The sequence below is a fragment of the Mus caroli genome, unplaced genomic scaffold (assembly GCF_978045245.1).
Source record: "Mus caroli unplaced genomic scaffold, Mus_caroli_1 scaffold_9, whole genome shotgun sequence".
Classification (NCBI taxonomy): domain Eukaryota; kingdom Metazoa; phylum Chordata; class Mammalia; order Rodentia; family Muridae; genus Mus; species Mus caroli.
Window position 1 is genome coordinate 2,614,970 of NW_028227264.1, and position 17,981 is coordinate 2,632,950.

Sequence of the window (17,981 nt, forward strand, 5' to 3'; positions counted from 1 at the left end):
TAAAATTAACTCAAATAAATCAATGGCCTTTCTCTACACAAAGGATAAATGGACTGAGAGAGAAATTAGGGAAACAACACCCTTCACTATAGTTACAAATAATATAAAATACCTTGGTTTGACTTTAAGGAAGTGAAAAATCTCTATGGTAAGAACTTCAAGTCTCTAAAGAAAGAAATTGAAGAAGATCTCAGAAGATGGAAAGATCTCCCATGCTCATGGATTGGCAGGATTAATATAGTCAAAATGGCTATCCTGCTGAAAGCTATCTACAGATTCAGTGCAATCCCCATCAAAATTCCACCTCAATTCTTCAACGAATTAGAAAGGGCAATTTGCAAATTCATCTGGAATAACAAAAAAACCTAGGATAGCAAAATTCTTCTCAAGGATAAAAGAACCTCTGGTGGAATCACCATGTCTGACCTAAAGCTACACTACAGAGCAATTGTGATAAAAACTGCATGGTACTGGTATAGTGACATACAAGTAGACCAATGGAATAGAATTGAAGACCCAGAAATGAACAGACACACCTATGGTCACTTGATCTTTGACAAGGGAGCTAAAACCATCTAGAGGAAAAAAGAAAGCATTTTCACAAATGGTGCTGCCACAACTGGCAGGTATCATGTAGAAGAATGCAAATTGATCCATTCTTATCTCCTTGTACTAAGGTCAAATCTAAGTGGATCAACTCCACATAAAACCAGAGACACTGAAACTTATAGAGGAGAAAGTGGGGAAAAGCCTCGAAGAAGATATGGGTACAGGGGAAAAATTCCTGAATAGAACAGCAATGGCTTGTGCTTAGATCGAGAATCCACAAATGGGACCTCATAAAACTGCAAATCTAAGGCAAAAGACACCGTCAATAAGACAAAAAGGCCACCAACAGATTGGGAAAGGATCTTTACCTATCCTAAATCAGATAGGGGACTAATATCCAATATATATAAAGAACTCATGAAGTTGGACTCCAGAAAATCAAATAACCCCATTAAAAAATGGGGCTCAGAGCTAAACAAAGAATTCTCACCTGAGGAATACTGAATGGCTGAGAAGCACCTGAAAAAAATGTTCAGCATCCTTAATCATCAGGGAAATGAAAATCAAAGCAACCCTGAGATTCTACCTCACACCAGTCAGAATGGCTAAGATCAAAAATTCAGGTGACAGAAGATGCTGGCAAGGATGTGGAGAAAGAGGAACACTCCTCCATTGTTGGTGGGATTGCAAGCTTATACAACCACTCTGGAAATCAGTCTGGCAGTTCCTCAGAAAATTGGACATAGTACTACCGGAGGATCCAGCAATACCTCTCCTGGGCATACATCCAGAAGATGTTCCATCTGGTAAGAAGGACACATGCTCCATTATGTTCATAGCAGTCTTATTTATAATAGCCAGAAACTGGAAAGAACCCAGATGCCCCTCAACAGAGTAATGGATACAGAAAATGTTGTACATTTACACAATGGAGTACTACTCAGCTATTAAAAAGGATGAATTTATGAAATTCCTAGGCAAATGGATGGACCTGGAAGGTATCATCCTGAGTGGGATAACCCATTCACAAAAGAACTCACACAATATGTATTCACTGATAAGTGGATATTAGCCCAAAACTTAGGATACCCAAGATACAAGGTACAATTTGCAAAACACATGAAATTCAAGAAGAACAAAGACGAAAGTGTGGACACTTTGCCCCTTCTTAGAATTGGGAACAAAACACCCATGGAAGGAGTTACAGAGACAAAGTTTGGAGCTGAGACGAAATGATGGACCATCTAGAGACTGCCACACCCGGGGATCCATCCCATAATCAGCCTCCAAACGCTGACACCATTGCATATGCCAGCAAGACTTTGCTGAAAGGACCCTGATATAGCTGTCTCTTGTGAGGGTATGCCAGTACCTGGCAAACACAGAAGTTGATGCTCACAGTCAGCTATTGGATGGAATACAGGGCCCCCAATGGAGGAGCTAGAGAAAGTACCTAAGGAGCTAAAGGGATCTGCAACCCTATAGGTAGAACAACAGTATGAACTAACCAGTACCCCAGAGCTCTTGACTCTCGATGCATATGTAGCAGAAGATGGCCCAGTCGACCATTATTGGGAAGAGAGGCCCCTTGGTCTTGCAAACTTTATATGCCTCAGTACAGGGGAACGCCAGGGCCAAGAAGTGGAAGTGGGTGGGTAGGGGAGGGGGGCCAAGGGTATGGGGGACTTTTGGGATAGCATTTAAAATGTAAATGAAGAAAATAAATAAATAAATAAATAGATAAATAGATAAATAGATAAATAGATAAATAGATAAATAAATAAATATCTATCTCCACACTGTCAAAGAAATACATAGAATGAATATTCGGTAACAATGCTTCCCAAAAGAGCCATAGAATATCTAACAAAGTTCCAGCACCAGACACGAGAAGGCCTCTTTTGAGTCCCTTTGTCAGAGTTATCCAAAAGACTCTGAAAATATCGCATTCTACTGGTATTGCCCTAGTTGTCCTCGCTGGTAGAAGATAAGTCCCTAATGTTGAGGACACTATGCACTACAGACACAGGGTCCAGAGTTTCCTGAGCTATAACTGACTTGAATACCTCCTCCCTGAGGAATAGCTTTGATGGGACCAGATGCCACCATGTAAACTTCCAAGGAAGAGAGTCAACAGCCCTACCCAGAATGATGTCTTTGAACCATAACAATGACTAGCACATCACTGTCCCCGTAACGGTACAGTAGTGGCACATACACCTTGGTGGTAACCTACAACTCTGTAATTGTTAAGGCACCATTGAATAAAAGGGATACTTGACCTGGCACTGGAAATTTAGCTAACTACCTGGGGCAAGTGAAGTCAAAGGACTTAAAAGAGGACCAACAACCACCACTTTACTAAGTCAACATATTCCCTAAATACATTCTAAAATATTTATCCTTGTACCGCAGATAAGAGTAGCTTTCTGAGCTCATTAAGGAAACCTCTCTTTGCAGCAAATGGAGACCACTAGAGAAAGCCACAACCAATCAAAATGCAGACTTGAGGATTCTAGACCTAGCTGATATGGCTAGAACACAACTCCCACATCTTCAGTTTAGGAATCATTAAAAAGAGAAGAACACAGAGATTTTTTTTAAGATCCAAAAGAACCAGAAATTTGCTGAGAGATTGTGTCTCCTAGAAATGTCAGAGAAGCCATATCCATGAAGTCTCACCAACATGACTGCCTAAACATGAGCTGAACAAGGGTAACAACAATAGGCATGCAGATAGGCAAAGCAAAATGTAAAGCAGTCTTAATGCAGAAGAGGAAAAACTTACAAGACCTGAACTCTAGACAAAGATCAAGGGCTGCTGAGCTCCAGAGAAGTAGCATGCCAAATAGTTATGCAGTGCAAGATGGTCAGCTCTGAAAACATACACATACAATTAGCATTATAAGAACTGAGCAAGCTCTGTCAATGTATTTAGGAACATATGCACACACATAAAATAACATCTAAAGAAAAGGGGCATGAATTTGAAAGAGAGCAAGGGAAATATACATGGGAAGGTTTGGAGGGAGGAAAGGAAAGCAGGAAATGATGTAATTATTATCCCCAAAACACAAAGAATATTTTTTTTAAAAAAACATAGATTGAAAGTGAAAGAAAAAAATATTTCAGACAAATTGAATCTGAATATCTGACAGATCAATATGATATAACTCAATGATTTATGAAATCTAAAATGTTAAAGTCACAGGAGCATGCTGGTTACCAAATATGATCAGGGCCAGCAGCAGAGAATAGATAGGGACAGGAAGGTTGTATTAAAAGGGCAAAGAAGGGACAAGCTCAGGTGTCTCCATCTCAGCACTGTGACACACTTTCAATAATGAATACTCATAATTGTTAAAAGTGATAGAAAATAGTCTCAAAGAAGTTTGTAAGGCGATGGATACACTAAGCTGTGCTAACTGTTTCAGTTTGCTACATGACAATAAGACCTGCACATACACACAATCATCACATCAATTAAGTAAACCTTCAGAAAATTTAAAAACTTGAAATGCTACAGGTGCTAAACATATCTCAGGGAAATATAAGTGTAAATGGAGGCAAGTAATGGTGACATTTGTGACTGGCTGTGCAACATGGCAATATCAGAGGGCTTGATGGGCTAGCCTTGGACTGTGTCTACTGACTTCAAATGACATGGAATTTATCTATGCATCAGAATTCCAAAACCAGTGTCTCAGAGGCATGAAAACAATGTACCATGAATTTGTTTTTTTTTTTAAACAGATAAAAGTATTACCTTCAGGTAACTAAAAACACATCAAGCATTTGGCAGAAAATATATATCTTGACAACATATAGAAATCTCTATGTATTAGCTAGTTTCCATTTATATGCTAAAACCAAAGCACTAAAATCTTAATGTTTGTCAATCGAAAAATAGCATGTTTAATGAGTTAAGCCTGTATCATTACAAAATATTTGACAACAGTCATACATTAACCACACACATGACTTGTAGGTCATTGAAGTCCTTAACTGTATCTCGAGCCTCTACTCCTCATGTACAACCACAGCACCAGGACTGGAAGCTTTTGTTTATCATCCTTTGAGAAAGAATATGCATGTGAAGTATGGAGCCGATGGTCACATGAATTATATGAATTCATACGGTCTGTAAGCTTATTTTTTTTTATAAAAACAGAACCGATAGCATCAGGAATAAAGATGGATGCAGATACAAAAATCTGCCCTAGAATTATTGGGAAATATCTTAGGAAATTAATGTACTGAAATTGTCAGGATGGGTTTAGGCTAGGAAGATGCAGATTAGAGTACCTCCAAGGAGGAAGTGTGTGAACCACATAGGATGGATGCTTTGAGGAGCACATTGGTGCAGGTTCTGGTGAGGATACATCTCCAGAGACTCCAGGACTGTCATGCTGGAAAAGTTTCTGTGGTGGTTTGAATGAAGATGGTCCCTAGAGGTTCGTGTATTTGAGTACTTTGTCCCTAGTTAGTGGAACTGTTTTTGAAGGATTAGGATTATGGCCTCATTGGGGGAGGTGTGACATTGGTTGGACATTGAAATTTCAAAAGCTCATCCCTCTCCATTAGTTCTCCCTCACTCCTTCCTGCTGTGGATCAGATGGAAGTTCTCAGCTACTGCTTCAGCACCATTCCTGTCTCCTGTTGCCATAATCCCCTTTGCATGGATGCTAACCATCTGGAAAAATGAGCACCAAATTAAATGCTTTCTTTTGTAATTCGCCTTATTCATGATGCTTTGCCAGGATAATAGAAAGGTAATTCAGACAGTCTCTGAGCATGATTTTACCTTATGTTGCTCAAGTTTCCGTTGGATTGTGTTTGCTGTTTCCTCATGAACCTGCTGAATGGTGATCTCTTCTCTCAGGGCCACCTCTGCCCTGTATAGCCAAGCACCTATAGTGCCCAGAGGTGCAGGGAGAGATTTATCCAGCTGTATATGCCAATCGAAGAGCTGAAACAGAATAGAATGCCTCTGGTATAGAAGACAATTCCTAAACTTCCTCTAAATGAACTTTTAAAAATCTACAAAAGGCTCAAAGAGAGTCTGGGAAGAGCTCCGAGGCAAGTGCTCACCACATAAGCACAAGGACCCAGATTTGATTCCCAGGACCCACACAAGAGCCTGGGGTTGGTGGCATCTGCTTGTAATCAATCCCAGCTCAAAACGGGGTAAAGACAGGTATATCCCTGGGCTGCATGCAAGCCACCCTTCTCCAGTCAAGTCTTTAAATGGCAGTTCTATGAGAATTACAGATGTGCACATTCAACTTTTTATATGGTTCTTAGGAATTGGATGTAGATTATCAAGGCTCATGCAATAAGTGCTTTTATTCACTAGAATTCTGGATTTCCATCCCTGTATCTGTCTTTTCATAGGTGTCCCATGGATTGAACTCAGGTCTTTAAGCTTGTGTGGCAAGAACTTATACCAATTGAGCTCTTTGTCCAGAAACATTTTTTTCTCCATTTCTTCCATTTTCTCAGATTCCCAAGTACCACTTCCTGGTCTATAGAAATTCCAGCTTAGAAACCATCCTTATTTCTCAATAAAGTATGTAGGTAATGTGACATTATCAAATTAAACAACATGGTAAATTCAAGTAAAATATCTCTATTAATGTTAGCAGAGGTTTAGAGCTTAGACATTTCTAAGGTTAAGATCTGAGGAAGGATGTTGATATTAACTAGATCAAGCAGCATTTCCTCTCTGTTAGGAGTGATCAGACAATCAGAGATGCCTCAATGACAGAGCATGAGCTTGCCTCTTGGCACAGGAAGGTCCTGAGCTGCTCACAAAATAAGATTACAGATTATGAGAAATGTTGATATTCCAGGAAGTCTCTAAGGCAAAAGTCAGCTGTTCTAAACAACTGGAAAGTAAAGTCTGGAAGGAGACAGAAGCCAGGAGGTCTTCCAGCTCTGTCTAGCTCATGGAAGTCCTGTTTGGCATGGGAAGGCAAGAAAGGAAGTGCCAGAGCAAGCATATCCAGAAGTGTCCAGGGCAGCCTCACCAGAGGGCAGCATTTTGTGTACTGATGCCATATGAAAGATGGTACACACAGCTTGGTGAAGACACACAAATGCACATGAAGCTAACTCACCCGGGATGACACTCTCTCCCAGCACTGCTTGACCAAGGCTTGGTCGAGTGTCAGTTTGCCATCTCTTTGCAATGGCTGTATTATATGCTCCACCTGTTTCCTTTTCATTTCATATTGAACTCTGAAGTGCTTAAATGACTAAAAGAGGAAACAGAAACAGTACAGCAATGAGTTCCCAAAAGCAAAAGCAAAGAAACCATAGCTCCTAGGTAACAGTTATTTACCTTTGGAGAGCACTCCACTATGTTGTTGGTAATGTTACCAGCGGCAGCTATGACACTAAGCCTGCCTAAGACCTTGACGGTGTTAGCTACTATCTACACATCCCTCTGGTTCTATACACACACACACACACACACACACACACACACACACACACACACACGGCATTCCAGAAGTGATTTGACAGAGACAAATAGAAAAACAGGACTAATGCCCAGAAAGTATGAAGTCTGCACAGAAATAGGTGAAATTGATACTGACTGAGCTCACCAGACCCAGAAAGACAAACACGGGGAATTCTCTTGTGTATGTGGATCTTCCCTTTGGATACTTGGTTTTGTGTATTTAACCTGGAGTCCATGTGGAATCTAGGAACTGGGAATCAGCCACTGAAGGCAGACACCTAATGGGTGGGGTTAGTATAGCATGGACAGAATGAATATAGAGTATTGGGGGGGGGTGATCAAGCACGGAAGGGGGTGGGGCACAAGACAATAAAGTATTAGAGCAAGAATTGACTAAAATGAAGGCCATGTACAAAAGTTATATGGAAGCCTATGGTCTTCCACCCCACCCCCCAATTCAATTAGAGACAGTACTCTCCAATTGAATATACTCAGGGTTAAAGGGCTACGTTAGGATAGAGGTTTTGGGGAGAGGAGAAAGAAGGGGTGATTTAACCAAAACTAAAGATACATGATGAGGTCTTATGAAATCAGCTAGTTTGAAATATTTTATAAACATATATACACATATATAAACATACATAGCATAAATTATAATACATTATATTATATTTATTATATTATACACACACATATAAAAGGAATTTTGACTAGAAGTATCCTGCATAGGTAGACAATGCTGTACTCAGAAGGCATGGGTTGCAAAATAAAGGTCTAAGTGGTCACGCATAAGCTACCTTCCCATGAGTTATGGCATCCAAAACAATACAGGTAATACCCACTGTTTTGTCTGCCATAACTAGATGGTAAGACCCTATTGCTGAAGACACCACTAACTTTGGTTACAGGAAATATAGAAATCGACCTAACACTGATCAAGAAACTTACCCAGTGCTAATGGGTACTATGAAGGCTGATAAGAGAAAAGACATCAGCGGTCTTATCCAGTGGTGAGTGCTGCATGCTACAATACTGGCTCACTGCTGTGCCCAGTGTTGTGCCCACTGGTGTGGCAGTGGCATGCTGTGTTTGCGAAGGTTAACTAAGTGCTTCCTGATTGTGTCCACTCTACAGGAGGGATCTCGTGTCTGTTATATAAAAGTAGTCAAACCCCTATGACTGTGGAGATTATAGATCCTCGCTGGAGAGACTAGCATTATTTCTGCTAAATGGACATGCTGTCAAACTGAGTTCTAAGTAGTCTGGTTTTGCCTGTAGTTCTGGGCTGCTCTCAGTTTTCCAGAGAAGCTTCTTTTTCCAGTGGGCTGTGGCAAGTGAGGAGATTCACCACTAGTCACAGTGAAGGGTATAAGCAATTCTGATGTTCTGCTGTGCAGAGGTCATCTACACGAATATCTTCATCATCTATGTCAGCCATCCGTGGACCAGGAAACTTCATCAAAGAGAGCAGGAGCACGTAATAGCTAGTGGATGTGAAAAGAAGCCTGTGGAGTGCTTGTGTCTGGACATGGCATGCTGTTGTACTTACTGACCGGCTGCAGCTATGGTTACCTACACAACATCAAGCCATTCATACTTCCAGCATGGATGGGAGATAGGCGCCTGAGCCCCACTCTTAGCTGAAGAGCTAGTGACCAGTAAGAGCTCCTAGGAGAGGGAGGGTCATCTTTCTTGTGGCTGGCAGCTGGGAGTTGCTTTTGCTCCAGTTTGTGATCACACACACACAGAGGTAGCACTAACTGGAGTCAAGGGGTTGTCAATAACAGCAATAAATAAAAGAGGACATGAAGATGGGGTACAATGGGGTGTGGGGCACTAGGAGGCTTAGTGGTGGATGAATATATATTGTCTGATACACAAAACTTTTAAAGAGTAAAACTGTTATTTAAAAGTATATTTAAAACATTGAAAAGGACTAATCCTAGTGGAGTCGTTTATGAACCAGTTCATGTTTGTCAGAAAAGCATAGTCAAATATAAGTATGAGTTTATATATATATATATATGACCAAATAGTTGATTTTTCAATAAATGTTATTATTTATAATATATCATGTTAAATATTATAATGTTATCATATATATTACATGCCAACTAATGCTGAATTAAACATAACTAGATTTACATTTAAGCAATCACATGTAACGAGACTTACTTTGGGGCCTTATTATTTATATAATAATCACTTAATTTTACACCATGAAATTCTTAAACATGCCACAGTATATTTAAAACTCATCATTTAGACTTAGCCATAGGCTTGATACAAACATAAAAATAATCACTGTGAAGTTGCTCTTTTTCTTATAATAAACTAGCACATCTACAGAGTGATTTTATTCATATATGTGAATTGAAAATAACCATCTACTGTAAATTTGCACATCTCAAATATGACTCCACATCCAGTTGTGAATCGGAAATGCCATTAAGATGTACAATTAAATTACAGAGCAGGGGGAAGGCCATACAGAGCTCAGCAGATTCTGGAAATAATTTCACTTATAAACATGCAAATTCCCTTGAAGAACATTGAGGGGGAGTTGAACTCATATTTGACCATAAACTCATGAAATACTAAAGACATCAAAATGTACAAGCGATCTTTAATTTTGTCCTGCGGAATTCTGTGTGGAAAACCTTGAGCTGTGTTAGCTCTGCTGAGTCCAATGAAGAAAATACAGATTACGTAATGGGAAAGATGGGAAAGAGAGTTTTCACTGGATGCTGCTGCTCATGTGTACAGGACACTTTCTTCTCATGCTTTGTTGGGGTTTTTGCTTGTTTGTTTGTTTTGTTTTGTTTTTCTGGTTCACTCTTCTCTCGTAGAATAATGCCTGTTCGGTAGGGAGCTTGATTTCTTGGAATTTAGCGTTAATGGCTTGTGCTACAGCTAAAACTTACCAACAAGCAAAACAAACACACCCCTGTTTCTGTACTTTGTACTCAGTTTTCTGGTTTAATTGTTTTACAATGAAGTGCATCACTGCAAATTTTGGGGGGCGGGGGGGTGGGGGAAATAAGAAAATTATACTGAATTTCAAAGCAAAAGAATCCATGGAAACTAGGCACAAAGTTATTGATTTTCCAAGTTAAAAAAAATAACAAAGATGGCAACTGAATTTAGGTATGTTTATACGAGTTTATAACGTCCCACATTCACATCATTAAGTGCTTTATCATCTACCGTGTTGGATGGCTCATGTCACTGTAACACTGTAACTTTTTGGTAGAAAAATGGGGGGGGGGGAGGATGACTGAAATGTAACAGGGTGGAGTACGTGAGAGGATGTTGCTCGAAATGTGTTATATTTCACTTGCAGAGTAAAATGAAGTGGAATTTGAAACAGGAGGAAAACAGCAACTCGGCAGGGAAGAAGTCACAACTTTTTAATGGGAAAAACTTGCTGTTACAAGATCTTCTGGGAAGTGTGAATTGAAAGCAGAAAGTCAGCTTGGGGCTTTGTAAAGAGACTGGACACAGCTCTCTGACCTCAGCTCAAGAGCAACTGTCTTAAGCAGGACAGGTCACAGTAGAATCTCCTTCCCTCCGAGAACCCTTGGCAAATACACCTGCTGCAATTCCTTCTTAAATTCCATTTATTTCAGCAGTACTCTTTGGTGTCAAGTCAGCTACTCATTTTAGAGGATTATTATGTCAGCTGACATCTGTAAGCCCGAACGGTCTTTGTAAACAATGACTCTGTGTTTTTGTTCTGTGCTATGGGTAAGATTGAGCTGTCAAAAATTTAATACCTCAAGCCTCTGTACTGAGGACATAGTGTAATTTAAAATTACCCTCTACCATAGCACTGTTCTTTTTTCAAAATTAATATAATGTGTGTTACTTATCTAAAGATTTGTCTCATTATTATAATTTGGAAGATTAGGCATATATTGTATGACATATCTTCATCTCATCCATGAAAAGTGTTGGAAAAATCTAAATCTCTTTTCACACTTACCTGATATTTGTCCTGCAGACTTGATTCGGTCATCTGTGCCCTCGTAAAATCTCTCTCAAATTGTTCTATCCAAACTTTTGTTTCCTTCAAAATTTGTCTGTCATCCCTCTGGAAGCCAAGAAGCAATGCAATGTTATTAGTAACTGTAAAATTAATCCATGATTATAATTAGTATTTAGTACACACCAGGTATTGCCCATCTTTCTTCAGTATGAGAAACAAAACTGATTCTAGATAAAAACCTTTTTAAATACTAAAATTATCTTCCATCTGTTTCCCCCTCATCATTAAGAAAATTTAGTTTGGGCTTAAGTTACTGTGCTAACTTATTAATAAGAAAAAAATGCCCAAAACAGAACCTGCAACCAAAATATACAAAAAAAGGAGTGATATCGGGAGTAGAAGCCTGAGGGTTGCTTCCCAAAACTTGAGTGTTGGGCTGGAGAGATGGCTCAGTAGTTAAGAGCACTGACTGCTCTTCCAGAGGTCCTGAGTTCAATTCCCAGCAACCACATGGTGGCTCACAACCATCTGAAATTGGATCTGATGCTCTCTTGGGTGTGTCTGAAGACAACTACAGTGTACATAAAATAAATAAACAATTCTTTAAAAATGCCAAATTATGGGAGTTGATAATCCAAGGGACTGCTGTGGCTGGGGTAAATTTTGGTTGTTAATGGTTGTCTGTTGTCATGGTAGCTTTAGACAAATCATTCATATTGCTATTTTAAGTATGCTATTACTACATTTACTAGATACATAGAAAACACACCTAGACTGTTCAGTACTGTTTTCCTTGCTGCATGATTCCTACTATAGCATTATCAATTCATCTTCAGAATCAAATTCCAGTTTTCATTTACCCACTCACATCCAAAAATAAAAAGCAGGGACATCCTAGTAGCCCTGAAGTGAAAATTGTAATTTTTCCTGGGATTTCATTTTTTATATGAATGTCAAGGTAAATAGAAACAGACTTTACAGGATTTTTTTCTGTTAACATGTACATGGCTTTCAACTACAGCATCTCCCTGGCTTGACTGATCTATCATACATCCTTTCTGTGGTTTGGGCAATAATTGAGGTCACCTATTGCTACACACAAAGGATAGGGATAGACACACAACATTTGTAAGATCCATGACTTGGTTCATCATTATGTCTTGTAGATGAGGTTTTTTTTTTTTTAATCGAACACGTATTCCCCTCTTTTCTGAGATCTTCTCTGGCATGTTTTTCCTGACATACAAGTCTGAACTAGGAGTTGCCTGTGTTGGTTCATCTTGACATGTAAAAGGTCTGACACTGATCTGGAGGGATGTAAAAGGTCTGACACTCATCTGGAGGGATCAGGACAACCAGGATGATGAGCAGACACCCACTGGATCAACACTCAACACACACTTCCTGCCTCAATAGATGTGGGAAAGGTCCAAGAATTTTTATCATAAACAAATGTTCCAGTGAGCCTGAGGCTGCTGGTTAGCAACCTGCAGAGCCACATAGAGGACTCTCCTCTACAAACCTCTATATCCATCCAGCTCAATGTCTGACATTGTTTTCTATCTCCAGCAGCTAATATGATGCTTGGAACTCAGTATCTTTCAACAGATGAGTATGGAATAATGATTATTCAGTAGTATATTTATTATGAAAAGCCTGAAACAGGGGCCAGACTGCAAAGCTTTATTTCTCATCGATGATGTTCTTTGGAAGAGCAGGTGAGTGTAATCAAAGATCACCTTTTCTTCTTGGGTAGCTTTCATGCTCACAAATGAACTAGTGATGACTGTACAGTTGTGGCCTCACAGGGGAAATGCCCCTCATCTGTCTCCTGGGAAGGAGAGGTCAGTGTGGCCACTCATCTTCTCTGGCCTTTGTCACAGTCATCTTCCCTGACTTCTGTCACAGTGAACTGTGAATGTTACTGATAGCCTCCTCTAGTAGCTATCTTGTCAGCCTCTGTTTTTGACACACACTGGAAACTGGGCCTGAGAGCAGCTGCTGGTTACTAACTGAAATTACGCCACGAATCATCTGAGGACTGTGCTCAGATATGACTGCAATAGAGGCTCTCCGGCAGCCCCCTGATGGTAGTAGGGAAGAGACAAACCACCTGAAAAGAGAGATGCAGATATGTTTACATTCAAACATCTCTCTTTGTAGGAAGGAAATGAAGCTCAATAAAATACCAGGAGTCTCAGAAACTATTGGCTGAGTGGCTCTTCTTCAAATGGTCATTTTTGCATGCAATTAAAGGACAGGAAGGTCTGTTTGCCTACAGAGGGTACTACTTCATGCCCAACACATAATTTGAAGCAGCTAAACTGTGAGAATTCCCTTCAAATCTCTCTCCCTCTATCTTTTAAACACAAAGGCACACTAATATTTTTGTGTCATACATGTTCACATAGGCAAAAAGTTATGTTGCGTGGATCATGCATTCAAGATAATTTAATACTTGACACAAAATTAATTACTTATAGCTTTCTAATGTGTGTTGGTAGAAGTCCAGGACCTAGGAGTTATATAAAGAAATATGGAAAGTTAAAAGGTAGGCTAAGCACCTTACAACTTGCACAGGAGCAAGAATTAAAATATTTATTCTGCAAATACTTCTAAGCGCTTACTTCATATATGGACTTTGCTGAGCCCCATGACCCAATATTGATGCAAAGTCATATGAGGAAATGCAGACGGAGGACACACTGGATCTTTCCCTTTCTCAATGGTTTTCTGCCTAATAGCTTAAGATATTGAAATAGTCATCTCACTTGACTTCTACTTGTCTACATCATATTGCCAAAACCCAACATAACCATTAAACATCTCTCTGTAGTAGTGCTATGAAGTCTGGCATTTGATACCATGTTGTAATTAAGAGTTAGTGGGCTGAGGTTGGCACTAATGTTTAGTTGCACAGACAATATTATTTGTTGTGTTAGACAGTAAAGGAGTTGACATGATGGAGATGTTAAAAGGAATGTGTGCATGAAAAAAATACACACAGAGGAATGATGCAGAAGCTAAGGAGCGAAGAGTATTTAAGACTCCTCAAATCTTACCTTAGATTGTATATAATTTGCAAAAGATGAGTAAACTGGAAATATTTCCTAACAATATGAAAATATATAGACACATAATATAAATCAAGAACAACATCATGTAAGAAAAGATGAAAATCATTGGTCAGCTATCTGTTCCATTGGTAGACAATAATTTAAGGGATAAAATCACATATAATGTTTGTATAGCTTCCACCAAGCCACTGAAATTAGCTGGCCAGTGATGTTTTATTTAGCTTGAAATATGCATGTGTGGCGATGCATATAATTTGTAAAGTTGCTTTAAAATAACTTCAAATACTGTAGGTGGAATATGTAAGAAAAAAATTGTATAGACTTGCATTTCTTCTGTAAATACACAGTCAGGATATGCTTCGCTCTGTTGGGACCATGGATAAGACTGTGCTTACCTTCTGAGGGGAGTCAGTAATATTCTGAGTGGAAAAAAAATGACTGGAAGTTTATTAGGCAGTTGACTGAGTCAATTGGCCTCTTTTATTCATTTATGACTGAGTACAAATTGCCCAAGGAATATCTTATATGCAAAAGTTTCTTTGTTGGTGTTATTGGCCAAAGAATGTCATGGTAAATGAATACTTCCAGTCAGAAAATGTATATGTAAATGAATTATATTTATATATTAATGTTACATATTATACCATGTGTGTGAGCATGTGTGTATATAAATATGCATATATTTACATTTTACCTACTTAGTGCATATGTAAGGATTGGCAGGGGAGTGCATACTTCCATGGCAGGTATGGAGGTCAGAGGGCAATTTGCAGGAGTCAGGTTTCTCCTACCCTGTGGGTCCAGGGATTTCAGCTTAGATCATCAGGCTTGGCAGACCTCTTTACCACTGTGCCAACCCGCTGGACCAAAAAATTCATATTTTAAATACATTTATAACATATTTCATTTAATTAGCATCATAGAGGGGATAGAAAAATCAAATGTACAAAAATGATCTGGCATTATTTAAAAACAGACTAAGAAATTTACTAAGACCCAAGTAACTTTGTACCAAAGGCTCTGAAGGGCCTGCACGTGTTACTCTACTACAGACATCAGTAAAAATCTGCAAAATTCATTCACACCATCATTGACAAATACAAGCTCTAAAACATATTTTATTATTAAAATATCCAGCTTTCTTGGCTTATCTTCTACATATAAAATCCCAAAGCAAAGGACAAAGTTTATAAAGCATTTTCTAAAACATTTATAAAAACATTTTCCTAAAATTAATTTAAAGATGACCTGGAGGATGTCATCCAAGTCTTCCTATTATAAAACCAATGAAGAAAATATTTTTAAATAGTCAAAATGTATTGTTACATTATTGCTAATCTCTTAATATTGAGGTCTCATTAGTGAAGCATATTAAAAAAGTGTGTATCCACTGTGTGTGTTCTCTCTGTGTGTTTTCTGTGCCTGTGTGTACTTTGAGTATATTTTCTATGTGTATATGACCTGTGTACATGTTGTACATGTATGTGTGTATGTGTGTGTTGTACATGTATATGTGTGTATGTGTGTGTTGTACATGTATATGTGTATGTGTGTGTTGAACATGTATATGTGTGTATGTGTGTGTTGTACATGTATATGTGTGTATGTGTGTGTTGTACATGTATATGTGTGTATGTGTGTGTTGTACATGTATGTGTGTGTATATGTGTGTTGTACATGTATATGTGTGTATGTATTTCTGCTCTTTAAGAATTTTTGCCTTACACTCTTGGTCAGAGGCATTATCTTTTGATCATCAGATGTCTCTAGCCCATGGAATGCCATGAAGTAGGTAAAATGTAAACATATGCACAAACATACCCATATATATACATAGTCACATACATATATAATATATATAATATAATATTTATATATAATATATGCTATTTATTTATTTATTTATTTGTTTATTTATTTATAAATTTTTAACTGGAAGTATACGTTTACCATGCCATTCTGTCTAAAAAGTTCTTTTTAAAAAAAAATTGGTTGTTTTATTTATTTACATTTCAAATGCCCCCCTTCCTGGTTTCTCTTCTGCAAACCCCCTACCCCATCCTCCCTTCCCCCTGCCTCTATGAAGGTGCTCCCCCACTCACCCACCCACTCCTGCCTTGCCACCCTAGCATCCTTCTACGCTGGGGCATCAAGCCCACAGGGCCAAGGGCCTCCACTGATGCCAGATAAGGCCGTCCTCTGCTACATATGCAGTTGGATCCAGGGATCCCTCCGTGTATAATCCCTCCGTGTATACTCTTTGGTTGGTGGTTTAGTCCCTGGGAGCTGTAGGGGGTCAGGTTAGTTGATATTGTTGTTTTTCCTATGAGATTGCAATCCCGTTCAGCTCACAACTGAAAAGACTGTTCTTATCAAAGACATGCCCACTAGAAAAACTGAAAACCCAGATCACTCATAAATGTACCTGGGGAGCATACAAAAGCAAGCTGGAAACCTGTGTTGTGTGGAAATCCAGTACTTTAAATAAAATTCCTCACTTACACAGGAACTTGCAAGTCCAGGTTTACCATCAAAACCTGGAGACCTGAGCTACCATGCCCTAGTGTGGAGCTACCCTAGCAAGTGCACAGCCTTCATTTGAGTCTTTCCTGTGCTTCTCGGAAACATTTGCTTTACAATCACAATAAACTGCTCTAGTAGTGGGTCTCTTCCTGGATGCTAGAAAGAACAACAACAAAAGTTTCCCCAATCTATAGTTCTAGAAAGCACAGTTCTACCAAGCACTCTATTAACTTGGCCCAAGAGCATCCTGAAAGAAACTGCAGCTTCTCTCCATCCTATCCTGAATCACTGACTTGATCTTTAGCACAATATATGTTGTTGCAAACTTAACTTCTGTTCCCTTACTGTTTCTTTCTTAGACCTGTTTATAAGATTTTATTGTTTATTTATTTATAACTAATGAAAAATACATTTGTTGTTTACTCCCTTAAAAACAATTGCTTTATATGCATTCTCTTGATACTCTCCAACAGCTCCCAAACTGCAGTTGAAATCTGGGAAATGGACACCAAGGCATCTCAGAAACCCATTCATCATTTGCTCTGCAGGATTTAGACTTAAAATAAAATTGGAACTTTGTGGCAAATCCATTGTGCTGTAGTATAAAAGAATGCAATAGAAGTTTCAAGTATCAGAACATTAGAACATTGTGTCCATCGGTGTTTATATCCTCAGATACGAGGCATCTGCTATGTTGAAATGAATGCCAGCTGAACAGGCTTTCTTCCCGGAAGCTTGAACAAGACTTCAAACACCACTGACAATTTGAAATTCAAATGAGAATAGGAGTTCCACTCCTGAAAATAATCTTATAAGAAAAATTCATCCTGCTATTTGTCATAGATAATTGGAAATTTGCAATGTTTAAATTTATACAATTAGATTATTGTCCATGCATACAGTGATCTGCACAGAGTTTTTTTTCATATTAACAGAAAAATAACTACGGTTATTTTTCTAAACAACTGAAGTATGGGTACTGTGATTTTTTTCTAAAATGCTATGACAGAAATATTTCCAGAATTAATAACAACATAATCCTCTGGTTTACATTTCCCAGAACAGATTCTATCTAGAAGGTCAAATACATTTTCTTTTTGTCCACAATTTTAAATTTTATGACAGTGACTATAGGTCATCTGAGCATGCTAAGAAGTGAAAATGTCATTTAAATTATTGAAAGCTAAAAAATCTAATCACAATGAGCAATTAGAATTTGTGTGAATTATTCCTTACTTTCATGTTTGCTATGATACATAAACTTTGAAATTCTAAATTAAATTGCAGCAGATTAAGTAGAAGGAACTTCCAGACTACATGTATACTTGAAGTGATCTATTAGAATCTTAAACTGGTGCCTCTCCTTAATTTCAATTTC

General features: G+C 38.5%; 1 protein-coding gene across 15 annotated transcripts in view; it reads right to left on the minus strand.

Annotated features, from left to right (window-relative positions):
- Syne1 (spectrin repeat containing nuclear envelope protein 1) overlaps window positions 1–17,981 on the minus strand; it is a 504,890-nt gene that overhangs the window by 350,779 nt on the left and 136,130 nt on the right. For 12 of the 15 annotated variants that reach the window (XM_085842609.1, XM_085842616.1, XM_085842617.1 and 9 more), the window contains 4 exons: window positions 14,066–14,113; window positions 11,001–11,108; window positions 6,669–6,806; window positions 5,354–5,518 (listed from right to left, as the gene is read on the minus strand). In XM_085842609.1, coding sequence (XP_085698735.1) covers window positions 5,354–5,518; window positions 6,669–6,806; window positions 11,001–11,108; window positions 14,066–14,113 — 459 coding nt within the window. The remainder of the gene's footprint in view (window positions 1–5,353; window positions 5,519–6,668; window positions 6,807–11,000; window positions 11,109–14,065; window positions 14,114–17,981) is intronic. The other 3 variants (XM_085842613.1, XM_085842612.1, XM_085842621.1) reach the window with 1 other exon arrangement.